We start from the raw sequence: 14,215 nt of genomic DNA on the forward strand, positions 1-14,215 counted from the left end.
TCAAACTGATTTACACTTTGGGACTCTTCCTGCATACATTGGGGATAAAATAAGGCTGTTTTTAATGGCTGCGGAGGGAGCAGTGTAAAGATAATTACCCTCAAGGGATGTCACTTAAATCGGCATCATTTGAGGCTACAGATGACAAGTCTGAATATCGAAAAGTCAGCTTAGCTCCTCATCTGCTTGAGGCTAATAACTCCAGGCTACATTAGCCCCTCCTGGCATAACACGCCCTAATTCTTGACTGGCAGTTCTATGGTTTTGTACACCTTTATTCCCCCCTTTTTTTCTGTATCATTCACATAACAAACATATTCTGTTTGCCATCATATAGCGTTTCCTCCATCAGAGCTGCACCTCGGAAAAACCTTTTCTTTCTGTTGTTGAAAAATGAAACATCATTGCAGTTTCTAGACATATGGTCATCACGCTGCAGTGACTTGTGCTTGGTCTTATTATTTGTATAATTCATCTCCATCACACTGTGCTGCCTGCCAGATTCTGCAGTGTCATGCGTTCTCATCTGCCTCTGCAATTGTCTTCAGCATTATCATTCACGTCATGGTTAAGGACCGCAGCCAAGACCTTGATTGGATCAGGAGTCACAGAACTCGAAGTTTTAATTGAATTGAAGCCACAGTCTCCCCAGGAGTCTACCAGCAGCCCGTGGGTAGAAAAATACCGAGCAGAGCATTAAGAATATGCATGAGACGGGTGCAATAACTGAAGACATAACAAAAGTTAATAGCTCCTGAATATATATAAAAAAATGTGGTCAGAATACATGTAGCTTAATTTTATTAAAAATAAATAAACAAATATCTCATTGAATGGGCGTGACTCAGAAGCTGTGCCCCCTCTTATGATCATAAATTCTAATCTCTGTGTCTTGATCGTCAAATATTTCCTGCTTTTTTTTTTGGATTTATCTCTTTGATGTACTTGGCTTCACTTGAAGAACCGTCGGAACTGGAAGGGAGCGATGAGTTTTTCATCACTCTCTGCCATGTTCTCCCTCAACTGTTTGTCAGCTTGGAGGCAGCTCGATCATCCGGCTAACTATCACAGTTAAAACATGTTTTCCCATGAGCGCCTGTGGAGAATTCTCAGAAGCTCTGTGGCTTCCTGCCCCTCCTGACAAAAACACACAGCCAGAACATGCAGAAAATAAGAGTTCATGCGCAACTGCTTTTAGGGGGAGTTGGGGTGTAATGAATCTCATTACTTGAATAAATTATTAATATTCCAAAAATAATTAGCATTTTCTTGAGCACTGCATGCTTGCATCCCACCCATCAATTAACTGAACTGCTGCTTATCCTAGAATCTCTCAAGCCAAAGGCTTTCATACCGTTTTTGTCAGAACGCACCTCAAACAGATATCAGCCTGACTCAAATGCTGGCAGCCAGGTCCTGCTTGGAAATGTAACTGTGATGCTCCGATCTTTAATAGAGGGGCTTAAATGAGCCCTTATATTTATATTCATAGACCCATCATCAAACTGTCTTTTGAGAACAAAGGAAGGATTAATCAAAAGCCATAAAAAGGCAGGAGATTCGGATGACGACTTTATACAGAATATGCAATATAACTGCAAAGTTTCAGAGATTAGATTTGGCAGACACTAAATATTGAAACATCAATTGAATTATTTGATGTGACAGATTTAAGACGTCTTCTGTCAATTAACAACCTCCGAAATGAAACACAATGCAGAAAAAAAAACAAACAAAAATATTTTGGCTACAATCCAATAATTTAAAAAACCAAAAATAAGAGCACTGAGGCGCCACGCTGTGAAGCTACACAGCATTACTTTTGATGTTCTGCAGCCACCATAGCTACACAATGCAGGATAATTGCTTTTCCTTCAATTCCCAAGATTCTGCTTTAAAGATCTCATTAGGCAACCTGAGTGAGAGGAGTGGAAGCTGGCTGGAACTGCCACACAGAGGCCATTCTAACAGGTACAGCATCATTGCATGCAGGCCTATTTAGCATCTGAAAATAACCATCATTAAATAAAAGTATTCAGCTCCTTAAAATGGCTAGCAGAATGTTTTTGTTCAGTCTGTTCAACAGCCAAGGTTACTGTAGATCTATCAAGTGTCCTTGAAAAGAAGAGAGAGAGAGAGAGAGAGAGATGATTAACCCTCACCTGCTCACTCAATGACAGGTCTTTTGATTAGATAAAGGCCTAAACTGTAATTCACGGCTGCTCGAGCACCATGTTTTTGTCATCTGCTCGTTTATGGTTTGAACTGCGCTCACCCGCAGGTCAGAGTGGCTGCTGTCTAACAAACCTTGAATTTAATCAATGGGTTTGGCAAAGATGGCAGGAAATGCCTGCGCTACAGAAAGCGCCACGCACCGCTGGGCTTGAATCGAAAGCTGAAGGTGACAGAAGCCGCAGCAGCAGCAGCTTGGAATGCAGTGTAGAAATCAACGTGAGTAAATTTTAAACTGTCTCTGTTTTCTGCCAGTGATGAAATGATGTTTGTCCACTTATGGTTCTACAATTCTGATCAAAATATATCACTTTGTCAACACATTTCTGCATAAATATGACCTAAAATATCAGCAGTCCTCAAAGTAGACAAAGAAAACCCAATCAAATAAGGAGCCTTGTGCAATCTGTGGTGGTAGTGTCATGACTTCTGCTTCTTTTGCAGCATCTGAGCCAATGAATTCTTAATTATACCAGTCCCTTCTAAAGGGAAATGTCAGGAAGTCTGTCTCCGAGCTGAAACTCAAGAGAAACAGCATTAACCCCACGCACACTAGTCCTTATGCCAAAGAACAAAGTCAAAGTCCTGACTTTAATGCAGTGTTGAAACAAGCAGTTCCAGGATTATATGGATTAAATTCCTTATTGCAGATATTTAATATCAACCAAGGATTTAAGCACCTATCAGATTAGGTAGCATCCCTCACAACTTCTTCTTTCCTTTTTTTTTTTTACCTAGGTGGGTTTCCCCACACATTAAGCCTTACAGTAACAACAGCCTCCTGTAGAATCCACCAAGGACAAGGGATCTGACAGGCAGATGGATTGCTTTTATGGTGTAGTTAAATTTTATCTGTAATGGAGGGGGATTTACAGCATCTAGTGCTGGATGGATGGGCTGTGTGTGGCTGGCTATGAGAAGTGAAGAAAATGAACTCAGAGTTAGTGGAGATGCAATTTTTGCCTCTCTTAATCTGTTTCATTGGAACTCTATTAGAAAGTTGAGTGTGTTCATTCATGAAAGCCTTAAACACTATGTACACTAGTGTGGAAGCTTTAGCTGGTCATTTGTTAGCTATAAACAGTGGCAGCTGGTGGTGAAATTGATTGGGTGGGCTAACAAATAAATATAGCAATAGAATAGCTTATGTAGCTACACTGGACCCTGAAAAAAAACAACGAACAACAGCACAACAGAGGCCAGACAGCATGGCTGCTGTCCTTTAAACAGTTTATAAACTGGGGCCTACCTTAATTGAGAAGAAGCTCACTCCTGCAGCCTTTCTTGGAGGCAAAGGTGTTCATGTCCTTGTCATAAAAGTCTGGTTTTCTGTTGAACTCCCGCTCCACAGAGCCAGGGCGTTTAGTCTGTCCTGTCCCATTTTACTTTGTAGAAAACTTAATTTCTAATTTTTCCTCATAGGACATTGAAGAAAACGGATTATTATTACGTTCATCCACCTCATTCATATAAACGTCCGCCATTTTTTTTCTTCTTCGTCTTCTTTTTTTTTCTTCTTCTTTGGTGAAATCAGCCCAAATGACAAGTAAATCACGGGGGGGTGTGAAACGACACCTGTCAATCATTTACCCGGCGCCAGCCCGCTGCTGATTGGTCAGAACCGATCTGGTGAGGGCGGGACAAAATACCCGGAAATAAGTAAGAGCAGATTTGATGCATTCGGGCTGCCTAAAAGTAGCCCATTTAGAGATATCCTGTGTTATTCTTTTAACTATTTGGTGCTGGTGCCTCTTTAACGTGCAGTTTTAGTAAAACATGAACTTATAACAATCTTTTCTATGTTATTTAGACATAATTTTGTCATCTTTATTGCATAGTATACTGTAGGAACTAGCATCCACTAGCATCTTTATTGTCCTGACTATAAAGATGAGAAATATTAATGCTGAAGTCTTCTAGTTAAGCAGCTGATGATTATTTGAATTATTTATTGATGGTCATCAGATTGAGCTGGACAGGTAACAAAAAACATGGAGGCCAGCAAACCCTGGATGTCCACATACTGTATTGTACAGTTGTATTCCACCTTATTTATATTGGCACACCCAGGTAAGTTGGAAATGACTTTATTACAACAAAAACTCCAATTATAACAAAATCAAACGTACACATAAATGAAATGGCAGCATTTTTTCCTCCGATTTCCCCTGAAGCCAAGTACATTCAGTGTCATCTAGCTCTGCAGATTTAATGCTGTTGCTGCTGATGAAATACTCATCTCTACTGTATGCCGAGTGTCCATTTAAACCAGTGGGAGAAGTGAATTGCCCTGCCATCCCCCCTTCACCCAGGTAATCAGACCCAAATTGAAAATATCCATCCGCCAGTTTCAGTCCGAGTTTCAATATTCCCTGCCTGCCAGTGTGATGTCGCTCTTCCTGCTGGCTGTAAAGGTGGAGACAATATAAGTGGCTTATGAATGAGATTTGAATTTCATGACCCAATATCATTTAGAGTCAGTAAGTGGGCAATATGTATTCTGTACCCCTAAAAGGCACTTCTGATTTGAGTTTCGAAGCAGCTGGGTCATAGGAACGGCATCGAATAATAGAGGCATACATGTGTTCCCATCAACTATCAGATTTTCATTTTCTTTGTACAGAGCAGGTCCTACCAGGCATGTCCAGGGAAATGAGTCAGAATGATTGAACAGTGTCCCAGAGGATTAGGCAGTAGGCTCGCGGCTAGACACTCTGCAGCAGGCCTCACAGTTCCAAATGGAAACAGGTTATGGAGGAATAAGATGGGATGGGGGGGCTGCAGAGGTGGGTCAGCTGTTGATGTGTTTATTGTGATGTGAGTATTTGTGACACAGATCAGCATGAATAAAGTTTTCAAACAAGCCATAAATGATTCAATGAGTACTTTTAAATTTTTTAGTTGGGTCCATATTTTCATCCACTTATACAGGAGAAGGGACGTTTATAATGCATACTGCAGTCAGCCACCAGGGGGCAGTAAAGATGTTTTGGCTTAATTGCCTTAAATATACAGTAATATACATATATTATGATAAGCCCATTTTAGCAGATTTAAAGATAAGAGATAAGATAAGATAAAACTTTATTAATCCCGAAGGAAATTCTTGTGCCAGAGGTATCAAGTTACATTAAATGCAGTTAAGTACAGAGTATAAGAGTATAAGTGTCACTATAATCCAAATCAGAGTACAGTACGCAGTATGAGCACAATATATGATACATGGATACAAATATGGAGATATAATGTGCTAAGTAAACATAAATATAGACCAGTGGAGGGAATGACAGTGATGCCTGACATGATTATCTAGCTCTTCTCCCTACAGAAAGGGGAGGAGTTATACAGTCTGATGGCCACTGGCAGGAAGGACCTCCTGTGGCTTTCTGTGCTGCTCCTCGGTAGTCTCAGTTTACCGCTGAATGTGCTCCTGTAGGACAGCAGTGTGTCATGCAGGGGGTGAGACGTGTTGTTACGAATACTGAGGAGTTTCCTCAGCATCCTCCTCTCCGTCACCTCCACCACAGACTCCAGCTCCTCTCCCAGTACCCAAAACCCCAAAACACAACAACAAACCCAAGCCTGCCAGCTTTACCTGACTATATTCAGTATTCATACTGTTCCTGCCTTCATCAGGCTTTCTTGCAAGTCTTTGGCACAAATTCCTGGTTTCTTGGAGCTGTTTCCAAACATCTGACCCCCCCCCCCCCCTTGGAGAAATGTTTGTCTTTCTTCCATGCCTGAGAACATTTGTGTTGTACCGTGATTTTTTTTGTGCGAGGCGCTGCCAACCATAACGACCAGTGAGGAACTGGAGCTGTGCAGGTAAATGGTCCAAGATTGGCAAACAAATCTGAGGGAGCAGGCATAAATGTTCTGTCTGAGAAAACAGCGTGGGGAGAGCAAGCAGCAGCAGCAGGAAACAAAAAGGCTGGGAGACACGACGAAGATGATCTAACACAGAAAGAGGAGAGGAAGACAACAGCTACACACACAGAGGATGGACAGTTAGACACAGGTGATGCACATCAAGGGACAAAGCAACACAGGAAACGATCAATTCCACATGTGAGCTCATGCAGCTGTTGCAGTATTGAAAGACTTTGCTGCTGAGAATGGTTTAATATGAACTTTATGGCTCTGAGCTGTGTGAAAACAGATCACAAATATGATTTCATTTTTATAAAATAATGCTGAAAGAATTCCTGAGGACAGGGTAGTTTTTGCATTTTTGCAGCGGTGCTGCTGTTATTTCGATGCTCTGGTGAGTATTTAGAGCAGAGCATGCAGTGCATGTGGGTTTGTTTCGGAGCGATGAGTCACGCTGTGCACAGGTGTGGCTCAAATCTAACAAGTGGGATTTGTTTGTTTTACATTAAACGGAAGTCATTCAGACAAGTAAGTGTCGTTTTTATGCACTCATACTGTATTAATTATAAGCAACTTCATGAATGAGGCTGAAGTACGACAGCGTGTGAGTGTTACAGCTCATTGTGTAACCACATGGGATTAAGAGGTTGGGACCATTTCCAGGCTTCTTGGCCGAGCCAGCGAGCCCTCCACCATGAAGGATTAGTGAAATAAAGCACAAGGATGTCCCTGTGATGTCTCGGATATTGCCTCTCACCGGTGCTTACAGCACAGCCTCGTCGCTCACATTTGGTGATTACCTCTGAGCTGCACACCCAATCATAATTAGGCTGATGACAGCCCAGCTGACAATGCTGCATGATGGGAAAACTTGATCAGAAGTTGAGAGGAGCATAAGCAGCAAACAATATGTTTCGAGAGATAGAGAATATTACGTCTCCCACACAGCATCCCGGGCTTATTGTTCACACACAACAGCAAAGAAAGGCAATTTGATGAGGCGAAAGGTGCGAGGAAGGAGCTGCTATAGATGTAACCACTGCGTCTCCGGGGGGAGATTTTATTCCATTTTTTTTCCACCACCAGCTGGTTAATCTTCCTCTCCAGCACCTAATAGACTTCATACTTATTAAACCCATACACGATGCAGGACAAAGCTCGACGGGTGAACAGAAAGCCCTCTGTGCAGAGAGGGGAGTGTGAAGGCAGAACGGACGTCAGGGCGAAGATGAAGATGACACCAGGACAGACCAAACTCTGACAAGTAGGCTACAGGTTTATTAGCACTACTGCCTGTAAAAGTTGGGCCCATTTTCCAAAATTTGTGTAACATTTTTCTATTTTAAAGCAGAAGATTTTTCTGTGAGCACTCAAATTGCTATTGGAAGGTGGATTTCCTCCCCTCTAATCTAGTCTAGATATGCCAAAGAGAGACCCATGAGCTTTCCAGACTGCACTCCACTCATGAGCTGGGCAGCTAACATGGGCATCGGAAAACAGCAATGTGACTTCTGACCCTCCGTATATAACCTGTGTCGAGCTACTGAGTGACCGGGTACAGCTGTGCAGGCAGGTGAACCAGATCAGCTGATTAACAGCAGAAGAATTGACGGAATTGACACTAGAAGAGAACCTATCATCTGAGACCAGAGTGGTTTTTTGTACCAGGCTGTAAACATGTTTTTTTCTGCTGTGAAGTCGGCCATTTTAACATGGGAGTCTATGGGAAATTACTCGCTTTTGGAGCCAGCCCCCAGCTGTTGCGGCGTGAATTACAAGTTTTGACACTTCCGCATGGGCTTCAACTTTGAGCCCCGAAGGTTGCCGCTTGCTCAGAACCTGCCCCCCTGTATGACTCCAGATGCAATGGATCAGACAGATCCTTTAAGCCCTGAATAAAATCCCCACTTTGAACACTTTGGTCTGCACTCACAGGGTGTTTTTATGACCTCTGTTCAGCATCCTGAGCCTTCCTTCCACCATCTGCATGTCCGTCAGATTCCTGCAGGCTGTGGAGAAACTCTTCCACACATTTAAATGTGGATGAATATGTTGATGCTGAACATTAAAAAACAAAAAAACACAGTCTTTGTGCTACAGAAGGAACAACGAGGCTGCTTCACATGTACACAAAAACTGTGAGACTGACCTCATGGTTGTTGTCATTCTTTAAGCATTTGCATGAAATGATCTGCTCTCTGTGAAGAGTGCAGCAGCCACTGCAGCTTGTTGTTTCCTGCATGTAAAGTAGAGCAGAATGAGCACGTTGTATCACAGAAACTGTGCCTCTCACATAACCGGCTTGTTGACTATTTAGTGCCGAACTTGCTAAATAATTTCTCACCAGGAACAAAATAATAAAAACACCAAACTGATGCTGATGCTGGAAAACATGATATATTCATGTGAGGGGGGGGGGGAAGAAATGCAGACAAGAAGATATTGATTTCTGTTTATGCTCGACTTATAGATCATCAAATAATACATCATCATCTTCAACTGTAGACAGGCCTAACCTTTAATCCCCTGCTGCAGGGTTTCCTCATCAGGACATGAGCTGCATGATAATCAGCTTTCATTGGTCTTTGCAGCACCGTCACTCCTCTGCTGGTCACTGACTGCCACTGTGTGGTCATAAATATTTAACACAGTTCTGCTGCACTTAGGTTTCTCTCACTTTACAAGCTGGGAGAAATTACATTCATTCATCTCGCTGATCACATTGTAAGGGTAATAATTCATATGACTAAAAAAGAGGGGAAAACATGATTTAGATTCTTCCCAGAAATGAAACATCAAGTTGTTTTCTACCCTGGAAACACTAATCTTGTCTCATGGGCAAAAAAAAAAATTGAATCTATTGGTTTGGCACCGATGTTTCTGTTCTACCTGACTGCAGCCTCCATCATCTATCACCATTAACAAATAGAGGGGGAAAAATGAAACGCTTTAACACAGTTTGATGAGGGGAAAAAAAGAAAAAAGCAGCCAGCGGCGACATGCTACCTTGTTTTTTTCTTCCCGTTTATAAGTTTGATAGTGTATTCCTCCACCATTTCCCTGTGAAGTTGTGTCACTTCATGACAGTTTGGCTAACATGGTGTCAGATTCTGACATTTAGAGTGGAGTTAAAGTGATGTTTTTCATCTTTTTAACACATCAACAGAAAATGTCAGACAGCACAGGCTTTTTTTTCCCCTCCCTAAGAGCTGCTGTCATTTTAAATCAAACATAAGCCAAACTAGGAGATATAAATGCACACAAAGATGGTGGCCTCAACAGATCAACATGCAGATCAATGGTTTTACATACAATGCATCAAGTTAATGCATTAAGTACTAGGCACAACAAGGACAAAGGTAGTTTATTCTTGATGGTATTTTACATGGACTGTATATAAAGGTGGATCTCATTCCTGACGGCTGGCTGCAGTGTAGGTCTCCCTCCCTCCCTCCTCCCTCCATGTTAGTGGATGGGACATGGACCCAATTAAAATAAAAAGAAAGTAAATAGTATAAAGTAAATATTCTCAGAGATGGATGGTTAGTTGGTTTTTATCACACTGATCTGTGTTCAAATGTTTTTTTCTTCTGTGTTTGTAATCAGTTATTGTCAAGGAGGAAGTGACATCATGGTGAGCAGCCAATGGAGCAGCTGAAGTATGGAGAAAATAGACGGCTTAGACTCTGGCATCTTTTTCCAACAAGGCCTCATTTGTGTATCAAAGCAAAAATAAAACCTGGCTCTCCATCTGTATATACAGCTTAAAGTTTCTGATTTATCAAAAAACAACAACATAATCATGACTCCTGCCCTCAGGTGGGTTTTATATGGAGAGGACACGTCCGGCCCCCATCTCCAGTGTGCTCAGATTCAAAGGGAATAGCACATTGTTTGTCATACATATTCTATAAGGGGCGTGACTTCTCCACTGTACAATCAAACATCCTTTCAGAGAAATCAAAATATGTTATTAGGTGAGGATGGGTTAATGGTACATGTCATAGGTGGGGGAAATTGGCAACACACTGCGGTGATAAGGAAGCCCGTACACAGGACTCATCCCTGCGTGACCAAAGCTCTCCACCTTCCCAATCTGGCGCAGGTAGAAGAGCATGGTGAGCTTTCGGGTCATGGTCCTGAGTGCCAAAAAGGAGGCCAGGATCTGGGCGAGCAGGAAGAGGAGGTAAAGGGAGTGGACGGCCCTCTCCAGGGGCAGGATGATAATTCCTTCATCGGTCAGGAAGAACAGCAGCACCGGCAGCTGGAACATGAAAGACAGGAGCCAGAAGGCTGCCAGCTCTGGCACCTGATGACAGAGAGGGAGGGAGACGGGCGACGAGACAGAGACAGAGACGTCACTTCTTACCACATGAGAGCGCAGACACATCTGTATGTCCAGCCACACATGAACTCTACAGAGCAAGAGCAGCTTTTCCTCCTTTGTGTCACTCATAAAGCAGCACTGGCTAGTTACACTTACCTTTTCTTCAAGGTTTCCAATGTAGCCCAGATACAGTCGGACCACTTCAATGACTGTGAGGAGGATCATGCCAGTTATGAGCAGAGCCTGGTAGTACCCAGGGAGATAAGAGTACTGCAAAAACAACAAAACAATCATGTAAATATATGAAACTATCATAATGCTGCATGCACAAGACAAAGTGGTGCAGTCGTTACTATACATGACCACTAGATGGTGCCAAAGTCACAGGTTTTTCTCTGCAACTGTTGCCCAAGTGACTTCATGTTTACATCTATGACAGGAGGGACTAAAATAAGAGATCCTGGAAGATCAATCGATCATATCAACATAAATGATCCGGCCTGTGGAGACAGGCCGAACTAACCTTTATTTCCAGCATGAAGACAGCAGAGAACCACCAGCAGGGAAAGTAAAACATGTTGAAGTACAGCAGCATTTGAAGGGGAAGGTGAGAAACCAGCTCGTTGACCACTGCAAGGCAAGTGAACCATCATTGTGTGTCATTGTTACTGTGTTTACTGGCACTAAAACCAAAAGGAATCTGTGTTAAATTCCAGTAATCAGCAGCAAGTAGCAGTTTAAAAATAGCTGAAAACATCAATTATAGAAACCCAAACACTTCATCATGATCAGGCGCCCTGCTCATTTACCAGAAGTCATCACCTCGGTTGTTTGTGCGTTAAAAAGCATTGCTCTGTTCTGCTGTTGTAAACTAACCAGACGCATCCTCCTGCTCCCTGGTGAAGTCGCTGTCCGCCGTCCTGTTGTTGGTGAACACCGAGCCCCCCATGTAGGCCAGACCCATCTGCAGGTTCTCGGGCACGGGCGAGTAAAACACAGGCATTGTGGGTAAAGCTGGTGACCATGACCGTGCCAAGAAGTCAGGAAGTGTAACAGTCCAAAACTGTCTTTCAGTGTCTAACTGCTAATCCTGGCTCTGCTAAGTCTCACAAATGGACGCACAAAAACACACACAGGCTGGCAGACATTGCTGCTAATCAGATTATGGTGAAGGAGGCGGGCTGAGGATTAACAGCAGCGGCGGCGGTGGCAGCAGCATGGCGGTTTGTTAGTCAGTTAGTTATTTATGATGCTCAGTGAAATTGTTTATCCAATTAGGAAATGCAATGAGATCAAACCGGGAGGGTGAGCATGAACAGATACTGGTGACAATTAGAGCGGTGTGATTTTAATGTTTTTTTTTATTTTTTAAATTTATGAAAAAAACAGAATGACACAGCAGTGAGTAACAACCCCTGCACCCTGCACCAGGCCAGCGGCTCCTCAGAATGATGCCTAGCTTTTTTTTTTTTTAAGCCTTGGGGCTCCACTCATCATTTATGTGGCCTAGGTGCAGAGACAGAGTTTGGCCACAAGGTGTCATCACAGCTCGTCCCTGGGGGCATGCAGGGGGAAATGCTGGAACTCCTCTGGCACCTCTTCCCCTTTCTGGGACCTCTTGTAGAAACCGAGCGACTCCAGCAGGCTGCCGATCTCGTCCGCCTTCATTTTCTTCACAGGAACAGTCTGACGGTGCGGGAAACACACACACACACACACACACACACACAGTTAAAGGCTGTGTTTGTTGATGTATATGTGCAGTAATGGTTTACAGGATCTGGGTTTTCATTAAAAAACTTCGCAGCGCTCCTCCTGCACATTCATTTGTTCAATAATTCAGTCTCACAGGGAGCCTGCATTATGAAATCCATAAATGAAAACAACAAATATCAGTGACTGAATGAGACTAAAGTAAAGCTCCCACATTCTCGTTTTAATGGGAAAATAAAAACAGCTAAATCATTGCTGCTGAGGCTCTTTGTGCATGTAGGCCATCACAAAGGAAATTCATTACTGCAGAGTTTTACTGTCCCGACAGGGCCTGAAGTAAATAACGTCTGTGGGAAACTTTCAGGGCACACAGTGTTCAAATTTACATCATATCAAAACAGCACAGAAAACACTCCTCATGTTATACACTTTTCCGTCTCACTCTGGACTCTGTGGGACTGACAGAGGATCTGATAACAGATGCAGCAGCTCTTAAAACTTGGCTACATGAATCCGTCCTGACATTCTGGCACCTCCGTCGATAAGCTCCATCACAAACAGATCCCCCCCTGAGCTCACCTTTACAACCTCGTCCTTTTCGTCGTAGAGTATCAGACGAGGGTTCTTCTCCTCCGACGAATCATACTCCAAGTTGTGGCTGCACGGGAAAAAAAGTAGATCAAGGAAGAAAAACAACAACAACAACAGGTAGGCGGTGTTGTGAAGCAGCATCCAGCTGTTTTTAGCTATTCTTAGATTTGATTTTTTTGGAAAGCTCATGGAGCTGGCACTAAATTTGGCAACGTACTGAAACAAAACACAGTGTTTTCAGAGGTCATGAGAAAATCAGTGTGTCGTCGGTGTGTGTGTGTGTGTTTTAATGGAAAGGTCACATCTCAGCAGAAAAAAAAAGGCCTGATGGAACATGAGAAGAGGATACTATAACGCCAGGCGCTCCATCAGGAAATGATGGAGCTCAGGCATTTTCTTTATGCCTCATCCAACCACACTGGGAGCCTGCAGGGATGACAACACACAGTTGTTAAAACAGCATGACAAGCTGCATTGTGCATGCTTCATGTGTGTGTGTGTGTGATCAAAGGTGGCAGAAATTGATTTCATGTCTCAGCAGTGTGAAAACTGACACAACACAACACACAGCTCCCCTTTCTACTGCAGCGTTTCCTGTTTTCTGCACAACATCCTGAATATTTAATGGACCAAAGACCAGATGAAGTACTCACCATCAGTTTGCCTCTGGCGATGGCGAGCTTTTCTTCCACGGCTGTGTCATTGTTGCTTTCTGACGCTCCCACAGCCAGGGCAAGGGCGAGCACCAAGAAGGCCCACATGTTTATGACAAATACGTATCTGTGTGTGCTGATACCCAACAATATGTAACGCTTTAATCCATTTGGACAGTTTCTCAAGGTGGACAAATCCACGGCAGACTCTCAGCAGGGGGGGGGGGGCAGGGCTCACCTGGTCTGCACCGGTCACTCGCTTTTGTTATTTTTTTCCTCACAGAAATTCTGAATAATCTGCAAACTGCTTCTCCAATGTGTCTGCAGTTGTTCTCATTGTGAAACAGCGTTGGTGAACAGACAGCGTGTGATTTTTTTAAAGCCCCCCCCCCCATGGCTTTTTAGTTTATAGTTTCTTCCACATCAGATGTCGCTGGCTGTCCACAGAATCCACAGAACATCTGCGCTCTTATCACTTTTTCCCATACAGTGAACTTGCAGGTGGTTGATGGCCGCTGAGAGCAGCCACACACTCACACAGCTGCTGAAGCCTCATCTGTCTCCTTTATTTCAATACAATGGAGAAGCTGCACTGAAACAGAAGTTATTTGGGATCTGAGTGGATAAAAATGCATAACATATATAAGAGAATAGAATCTTTGACTGGTGGTAAATGAAAATTTGATGACTTTTTAGGATCATACAGTACACTGTTGGAATCTCTTCTGTATAATCTTTGTGTGTCCTAATCCTCATCTTACAATCTCACTATCCTAACACCATGACAAAGTATTGATATTTTTAGCATATGATTAACACTAACACGGAG

General features: G+C 42.9%; 2 protein-coding genes across 2 annotated transcripts; both read right to left on the minus strand.

The window, feature by feature from the left end:
• Positions 1-10,090: 10,090 nt before the first annotated feature.
• On the minus strand, positions 10,091-11,432 carry LOC114441203 (transmembrane protein 17A-like). Its single transcript, XM_028414006.1, has 4 exons — positions 11,306-11,432; positions 10,953-11,059; positions 10,586-10,699; positions 10,091-10,411 (listed from the first exon to the last, which is right to left on the minus strand). The coding sequence occupies exons 1-4, from the start codon at positions 11,430-11,432 to the stop codon at positions 10,091-10,093; spliced, it is 669 nt and encodes a 222-aa protein (XP_028269807.1).
• A 340-nt stretch (positions 11,433-11,772) lies between these two features.
• On the minus strand, positions 11,773-13,523 carry LOC114440800 (selenoprotein M-like). The gene is made up of 4 exons (XM_028413306.1): positions 13,387-13,523; positions 13,083-13,159; positions 12,722-12,800; positions 11,773-12,115 (listed from the first exon to the last, which is right to left on the minus strand). Exons 1-4 carry the CDS (start codon positions 13,492-13,494, stop codon positions 11,972-11,974), a joined length of 408 nt encoding a protein of 135 aa, XP_028269107.1. The 5' UTR covers positions 13,495-13,523; the 3' UTR covers positions 11,773-11,971.
• Positions 13,524-14,215: the final 692 nt, after the last annotated feature.

This window comes from Parambassis ranga, chromosome 9 (assembly GCF_900634625.1).
Source record: "Parambassis ranga chromosome 9, fParRan2.1, whole genome shotgun sequence".
Taxonomy (NCBI): domain Eukaryota; kingdom Metazoa; phylum Chordata; class Actinopteri; family Ambassidae; genus Parambassis; species Parambassis ranga.

Bases quoted from the DNA above. Each gene is read 5' to 3' on its own strand.
- LOC114441203 (XM_028414006.1), bottom strand. From the start codon at position 11,432: ATGCCTGTGTTTTACTCGCCCGTGCCCGAGAACCTGCAGATGGGTCTG. The intron at 11,060-11,305 runs GTTAGTTTACAA...CTTGCCTTGCAG, and splicing joins GGAGCAGGAGGATGCGTCTG to TGGTCAACGAGCTGGTTTCT. The intron at 10,700-10,952 runs GTTAGTTCGGCC...TTGTTTTTGCAG, and splicing joins TCTTCATGCTGGAAATAAAG to TACTCTTATCTCCCTGGGTA.